This window comes from Acanthochromis polyacanthus, chromosome 15, assembly GCF_021347895.1.
Source record: "Acanthochromis polyacanthus isolate Apoly-LR-REF ecotype Palm Island chromosome 15, KAUST_Apoly_ChrSc, whole genome shotgun sequence".
Taxonomy (NCBI): Eukaryota; Metazoa; Chordata; class Actinopteri; family Pomacentridae; genus Acanthochromis; species Acanthochromis polyacanthus.
Genome location: NC_067127.1, coordinates 15,071,879 through 15,080,247, shown reverse-complemented (window position 1 = coordinate 15,080,247; position 8,369 = coordinate 15,071,879). Strand labels below are relative to the sequence as shown.

Below are 8,369 nucleotides of genomic sequence, written 5' to 3'. Positions count from 1 at the left end.
TTCCAGAGTTACTGTATGTTATCTGGTTTCTCCCTTGACCAATACAGGTGTGGCAGGCGGCATTATATGACAGGCTTGGTCAAAGATTAAGGAGAACAGGTTACATTCCACTGTGGGGTGTCTCCCTGACATTCATTGACCGAACAGACCCATTACCACTCCTATAACCTGACTTTTCAGTGGTTGACTGATTCTTGGGAAAACATAACACCTTGTGCTCGACTGCTTGCCCTCATGATCTGCCATTTGGGGACAGAACAGAAGCCCTGGAATGCAATAAAACATTTCAGAGGCAGCCAGTGCTGTTTAAAAGTCACTGAAGATCAGTTCAATTAGGTTTGATCGGGTCGGTTTCTTTTTTTGGGACAGAGTCACAAGTATGACTGAAGGACAAGCTAATATTAGACATGGAGGAATAGCTGGTGTAGCCAGTGACAGCAACACATTCAGAAAAGTTATACTTCAAGATAGCTGGAATTGTTAGTTCAGCACTACGGGTAATGGTTGAGCAAGTGGGAGCTACAAACAGATATGGACACATTCTAAACTTCTTAGATGAAAACATGCCTTAACAAATGGAAGAAACAAGCAAAATAAGTGAACAGAGAACTGTAGACCTTAGATTGTAGCTCTGTTGCAAAATAATTTAAGTCAGTGGTAGTGTCTTAGAAATATGTCTAACAACCAAACAGAATGTTAAAGTCATTTTAAAAATGTAAGTCAATACTAAGCTTATAGTGGTACAGTATATATCTGTTGTTGATTGGCAGCAGTGCATATGGTAAGCAACACTGAGAAGGGCCTGTGTTTTTTAATCTCTTGTTGAATCAATACAAATAATACTACCATTAAAAAAAGGCCTCAACGACTTGCATCAGTCTTTTTGAGTTATGACAATTTCTAATGATATTATATTGAACCAACAAACTACAATGAGTTAAGGGAAGTTTTTTCTCTACAATCAAAAATATCTTTGATTGAAATTGTCCAGGCATGTAAAAATAGGAACTGAGATTCGAAATCGTGAAGTGAAGGACAATTAGGGAATTTCATTAAGTTACATCAACTTAAATTCGATTTTCAAATCAATTGATATAAAAAAATAGTCGAAATTTAGTTAAAATTACACATATTAATATTAAGCTGATGCAATTACCAACAATACAACATCAGCCCAACTCATCAACATAAAGTTTACATCTAAAAGATTCATTTAAATCAGCAAATTATTATTATTTTTTTATTTTGCAGTCATGCATTTAATCAAGTCCCTTATCATTTACCGCATTAGACACTTAGATTTCATGTTTTGCTGTGTTCACACAGATGATGCCACTACAGATTGTGGGTGAGATTAGTGTGGATAGTGAGAGTGACTTTTAATCCATTCATTCTAATGACACTGCCGTGCCTGTCAATGGAGCAGCTGGCTGATGGATGTTTTGCATGTGAGAGGGACGAGTGCGTGTGCTATGTGTTTGTTTTGAATTAGCCCCGTACAGAAGTGTTTCATCTTTTGCATACTGGCGCAACACTGGGCATGTGTACGAAGCCGTAGTCCAGCCCCGCAACCCGCCCACCACCCTCCCCTCTTCCCTTCGGTGCGTCTCGGTCCTGCCCGCAGCAGTCTCCTTCCCGGCGAGGTTTCACTACAGAGATGGCTGCGAAAGTGTGCAGATCAGTACTCCTGTTGTCCCGGAGCAGCGGAGCGGGGGCCGGCAGCCTCCCCGCACTTGTTGTGTCTTCACAGCGACACCATCAGCACATAAGACCGGTAAGTCCCAGGACGTGTCCGTAGAAAAAAAAAGCGCGCAGGCAGGCTGAGAGGGTGTAGGACCGGGCGGGCAGGCTGGACCGGAGAGAAGGCAGCGGTGGCGGCTGGCGCTGCCTGGCTAAGGAAGTAAAGCTAACTAGCCTCAAGATTTTCCGTTCAGGTCTTTTCCTTGAGCTTCATATGAAAGGTGAGGCACAAGAGATGAGTCATGATATGTGTCTCGGTGTCGCGTGGTGGTCGTAATCCACGGTGGGACGTGGAGCTTTTGACAGAGGCAATGCAGTTTTTTTTTTTTTGGAACACTTACGAAGCCCATCGACACCCCACTGGCGCTGCCCCGCCGTTTACTGTAACTAGCCTCCAGACACTCGCCTTTCACATAATATCTCCCGATTCCTCCCTCGTCCTTCAACTTTGCGGGCATAATGTCTTTTTGCAGCTATTCTGATCGCTTTGTGTGAATCCGAATGAGATCCCCTCCTTTAAGGTTTTGGATTATTTGGAGTATCTGCAGTAAATACGTGGAGGGATTGGTTTGGTTACGCACGGCCACGGATGGATTGTGGGTTTTTTTTCACATTTCAAATTCTTGTGCTATATTGCGATTCGGATGTTTGGTGTGAGCAGCTTTTTGTCTGCAGATTTGGGGCAGGTTTCATTGGTGCCCCTCATCTCTCTGCTTCTACATGGTGTGAACTGCAGCGTCTGTGTGGTGGTGCAGCAGCAGAAAGTCAGAATAATGAATATCTGTCCAGAGCTAGAGAGGAAAACTACAGTTGTGTGTGTGTGTGTGTGTGTCTCAGAGAGAGAGAGAGAGAGAGAGATAGAGGGTGTGTGTATGTGTGCATATGCAGAAACACACTCACTGTTTATTCATGCACACATATGAGGCTTCAGTGAAACATGGACACTTGGATGATGTCAGACTCTCCAGCCAGCCTGCTGTTTCTCCCCTCCCTGCGGGTGTTTCCCCATTCAGCTGGGAGATCCTGGGTTTTCCTGCAAGCTGATGCAGGTCCTTTACACGGCCACTGTAGCAGTAGATGCAGCCTCAAAAAAATGCTCACAGTAACAGGGAGGTAATTGTGTTTACAGAAGTGTCACTACAGAGCCATAGTTGCACAGCTTGTTCCTGCCTCTGTGCCACTCTCCCCTCAGCTGAAGCTGGGAGCCTTTGCTGCATGAGGAGGGAGGTGAAGCACAGGATGGACCTGAATACGAAAGAATGAGGAAGTCATTGCAACCCTGGACTGCACGGCCCCCTTTACAGTAGCTTGGAGCATTGCTGTGATAGTTTGAGAGCCTTCCTTTTGCTGCACAACTTGCTCTTTTCCTGTCTTTTCTTTCTATGACTTTCTTGCTTTCTCATGTTTTTCTTTCTTTATTCATCCCTTAGCTATACAAACTCTCACACACTTGCAGCAAGCCTTGTGAAATTAAATGAGGCTCTGCATCCTGTGAAATAAGCCAGGGTAGAGGTTAAGTACCTGTCAGATCGAACACAGTCGGTCCATATCTCCACACTAAGCCCTGCTGCTGTTGCCCACTGTTGCAATGAGCAAATTTAAGGCTGTGCGCAGCTACCATTCTGTCCTCTTCCAAAATAAGTAGGTCTATTTAAACTTTAAGTGTTTTACCAGGGCAAGTTGCAGCTCAGTGTCTCAGCAGAGTTGGCCCTAATACGTTTTCATTTTATCTCATCAGGTTGTAGTTTTGTTTGACTGTCATATTGTATTTTTGTCCATTGAAGCGTTGCTGCTGCAGCCCCTAACACGGGCCTGTCACTTTGTGACAGCCAAGCCTCTGTGTTCATTTGTGAGTCTTTTCACTGCAGTGTGGAAACTGTGCTTCCGGACTTGTGTTTATAAAGCTGCAGTGGGATACATTCAGCCATGAAGCATGCTGCATGATGTGTTTCACAAAATATCCTGTCAAGAACCCAGTTTCAGTTGGTCAGAGGCCTTGTAGTTGTGACTGCTGCTTCTGTGAAGTGTTGCAGTCATGATGGGTCAACTCTCGAGGTTCCAGAGGCTCACATTTAACCTGCACTAGATTACTATTGAGTCAGCTGTCATAAAAAGTGTGTCTGTCTTGATCTGTAACAGAGAAGTTGTGTCATTGCGAACACAGTCCTTGTAAAGGCGCTGTAAAATCACAGTGGGGTTTTCTATAGCATGAGCCAATCGGGTCAAAAATGTTTCCGTTTTTCTGGAAATCTTGGGCGTGAAATGGATAAAACCAAGTTTTATTTAGTTATTTATTTCCATTTAAGACAACACATTCATTAGAGCTGAGCAGCTGGTGGCTCTAGCAGTAGAGGCCAGGGGGTCGAAGCCCACTCCTGGCTTTTAATCCAATCAGTGTAGGAGTAAACTAATTTATCCCTGCTGCCTTCATGGACTCAGTGCTGAAGTTATCCGGATTAGTGCGATAAAAGAGTGACTCCAAGCTTGTGGCTGAGCTCAAGGTGATAAGATAGTTGAATGATTGATAAACTTGTCCACACAGGCAGTTTCATTAATGTAATCTAAGCCCTTTACGGACTAAGTGGTTTCTGACTCCATTTATTATCTCACATTTACATGTATGACTGAGAAGGGGAATGGGTTTGTGGTATGGAGTGGAAAATATTGATATGAGATGATGATGATGGAATGTCACATTAGCTGTCACTTATCTGAGCTAATTAATTATTTCATTCCTCACTTTGGAGTCGAATGATTGACAGATGTACGGTCCTGTCTTATATGGAATATAATTGATGGAAATTCAGTGCTGGAGCTGGATTGTCTGTTTATGATGCTAGAGGTTTATGATGATTGACCTGCATGTCTGTCCTCAGATCTTACCGTATCATGTCCGGTACCTCGGCGAGAGAGGAATCTTTCTAATCTTTGGTCGGCACGACTGATATTGGATTACTATCAGTACACAGGGGCAGTTTTAATGGGCACGGAGAGCAATTTAGAGCGCTTTCTTTTGTGGATGAGAAAACTGATCTGAGATTTCTAGCAGGGTTTCATATTCTGGCAAGGCAATATGAGGCAAAGTGATAAGGTAGCATTTCAGACAGAGGTTAGTTGTACTTACAAAACGATTGATTTGCTGTCCATATACCATGCTGTGTTCTGGCTGCTGATTGTTACATGCTTATAGTTTCCACATTAGCTATAGCCCTTGGTAAAGACCAACTACATGAATAAATTGACTAAATTAGTCATTTTAGGTCTATAGGAGAGGACACAAGAAAATAATTCTGTTAAGTCATGTTGAGCTGTATGGACAGGGAACAATTCCAACAAAATTAAAAATCATAGGGAAGGATTAAACATCAAGGACCGCCTATTACGGCTTCCAGAAGGCAGACAAAATAAAATAAAATGTGGTATCATATCGTGGAATGTTGCTGTTAAAAAGCTGAATTAAACATCACTAATTTGCACATTGGTTTGGCTAAGTACATTCCATTTAAAAAGATTAACAAAAAGTGTAATGCAACTTTTAGCCGGAGTCTTGTCTGTCCCCACTAAACAGTTTAAAAACTCAGTAGTTCAGTCCGCTACTGCCAGTGTTTGAATTAGTTTTAGATTGTGGCCTGCAGAGCAATGGACAGGAAATAGAGCAGAGACAACCAATCTTGCACCAGGCAGTCATGTTAGTTCACTCTGCTTCAGCAGCTACTTATCTTAGTTAGGCCAAGGTCTCGAAACAGAACAACTGCATTTGCCCTTCTAGTGGACTTAACTTCCAAGTAAAATCTAGAATTTGTCTCGAGCTGTGACCCCCATGTGTTTATATTGTTTGTATGTGGTCCTGTTTAACAGTAGACAGCAACATCCTAAGGCAAGTAAGGTGAAAAGCAGATTTGAAACGAAGATACATCAGTTAATCGTGTAAATATCAGTGATCAGCAATATTAAGAGACAAAATACAGGAAAATATCAGTGGCTCCTGTACTGAATAAAACTATAGCGATGTGAGATTGTGCAACCCACCATTCTGGATTTTCATTTAAAACAAAAAGGCACAAGCAATATTGTAAAAATATGCGGCAGTGACAGATAATCTTCCAGATAATAGGTTATCCTCATGCCAAAAAGGATATTTAGCAAGTTTGACAGGCCGCATTATTAGTTATACTTGTATAACCTACTGCACATAAATTCTGCTTTTACTAAGTTTAGAATGTTCAGTTGTTTATTGAAATAGTCAGAAGTGTTATTAGTGAAAATACATTATATTAAATACACATGAGATGGGTAAAAAATTATAAACAGCCCAACATATAATGCAGTGCAGAATAGCACTATGACTGACTGTGACTTCCATACTAAAACATGTAATCTGATTTGACTGAATTGACACCTTTGACATATCAATAGGCCCGTCCCAATTACTGCATAATCACTCTTGTTTGAGCTGACTGTTCATTTTGCAGAATCACTGGATTTGTTTCCATTCACCTGTATGCAAACAGCTGGATGAAACTAACAGAAATGATGCTGTTCAATCACTCTTTCCACATATTTTTTTTTTTTTACCATTTTCAGCTGTGTTTTACAACCAACTGTTTATCTCGAGATCCTTAACTTCTAACGTTCCACCATTTGCATTTTGATGATCATCTGTAAACATTAATATCATAGATTTAGCCACAAAGCCACACACCGCAGCTCTGCTGTGGACACATTTTGCTTTCAGGTTCAATGACAAATGAGAACCCAATAACTGTCAGGAGGCTTATTAGTTAGATTTGCAGCGATAAAAAAGCCGCCAATACAATTAATCTAAAACGAATAGTGGCATAAAATTTACAGATTTATTCATTTGTGTAGCAATGACCTTTCAAGTAAAATTTCAGAATCGTGACAGAGCTACATATCATAAAAGTAGACCCTGTAGTGGTACAGTGTGCGCAGGATTGCACAGGTTTACCTAAAGAAAAGTGGCCTGAGTGTGTACAATGCTCAGTGTCAAATTTAGTGATTAGCTCTTTGGAAACCGAGCTGAACTTCAGCCAAACAGCCTCATCAACATTTCATTTTGTTGGGGACATCTACCAGTTTGTCATCTTGATACCATAGCGGTGCACTTACTCAAAGCTGAGATAACAATGCATTATAAGCTGCAGTTTATTTACTGATGATCGCCTTCATTTCTCAACTGCACTAAAAAAAACACAAAGACGCTTTTTCACATTTAGTATTTTGCATTCTGGTAATGCTGATATGGTCTGACAGGTCATTTAGAACTAGTGAATGGTACTAGTCTGGCTGGGTATTTAGCTTTAATGAGACTCTGTAACTCATAAACCATGCCAGCATGTGGGTGCAAATCATTCACTCCCCTCCCTTCCTGACTTGATGCAGAACAGACCTGCTATGTCTCATTGTTACCTGTAAGACTCGTGTTGTGGCGGCGGCTTTGCTGGTATCCCGCTGCAGTGTGGTGAAAATGTCATGAATTGTCCCACCATCAAACAAAATAACAAGTGTGTGTTGTCAACTTAGCGCGGTGATGAAATGCTGATGGCTTTAGCGGCTGTACTCCTGACAGAGCTCCTGTCAGCTCTGGTGGCGATCACCCTGGCGAGCGGTAGCCAGAGTAATTTCCTATGTCTGCTGTGGTTCGGGAGTTGTATGGCTGACCGGGCAGGCGTGCTGCACTGAAACAGAGAGTGGTGCATTTGCTCAGCTGCACCCTTATTTTTTTTGACACTTTCCTGCAGGGTGCCTCTCTGTATCCTTTACAATTAGGCTGACAGATTTGTGAAGTGGTTGAGCTAAATCCTGAGATGTGATTTGTCAGATTTCAGAGTTAGCATAGGTCTTGGTGAAGTAAGCAGTACAAATATGAGGCTGTAGAAACGGAGGAGATAACATTCTTTCAATGTCTTTCCGCCTCATTGACTAAAGTGGGTTATTGTGGTGCATTTGTTGAATATTGTATAATCGTAAACTGCAACATCTCCTGGCACATGATGTTTTTTACATTTTTGCTAATTGCTTCAAAGAATGCTCCAACTGCAGGGAGTCCTCTTAGAACAACATGCAAAACAGCTTCTACTGAAGTTATTTTCATTTTTTTACATTTCCAATAAACAGCCATTCTTTTTTAGAACAACTTTCCCACATATTTTTTTTGTAAACAAAGTCTTTTCAGCCTATTCATTGCCATAGTGTAACCCCCCCCCCCCCCCCCCGCCCTTTCCTTCTGCCTGTGAGGCTCTGCTAGATCTTCAAACATATGCTTGTGTGTGTCCTTTTTCCCCACTGTGCTTTCTTCTTTTAATTTCCCTGCACCATCTTATGCCATCACCCTACAACACCTTCTCAGCACGATAACCTTTCACACGCTCACCAGCTGTTTGCCCTCTGGTCAAAAGAATTGTCCTTGTAGGTGAAATGGTTCAGGACTCACTGAATAGTTGCTGCTTCACCCCTCCATCTGCCTCCTTTTTTATGCACACAATGCATTCGGCATTTTAATGTTTGAGCTCCTTCCTAGTCATGCTTCTGGTATCTGCTCATTATTACGATGCTGTAGCATTGTAATGGATGAGACAATTGTGATGGACAAAGTCCTCATTAGCACT

General features: G+C 41.9%; 1 protein-coding gene across 2 annotated transcripts in view; it reads left to right on the top strand.

The window, feature by feature from the left end:
- Nucleotides 1-1,467: 1,467 nt before the first annotated feature.
- The window catches only part of mcu (mitochondrial calcium uniporter), a 63,250-nt gene continuing 56,348 nt past the window's right edge, over nt 1,468-8,369 (top strand). The window contains exon 1 of one of the 2 annotated variants that reach the window (XM_022192356.2): nt 1,468-1,774. In XM_022192356.2, coding sequence (XP_022048048.1) covers nt 1,658-1,774 — 117 coding nt within the window. In that variant the 5' untranslated portion in view covers nt 1,468-1,657. The remainder of the gene's footprint in view (nt 1,775-8,369) is intronic. The other variant, XM_022192355.2, reaches the window with a different exon arrangement.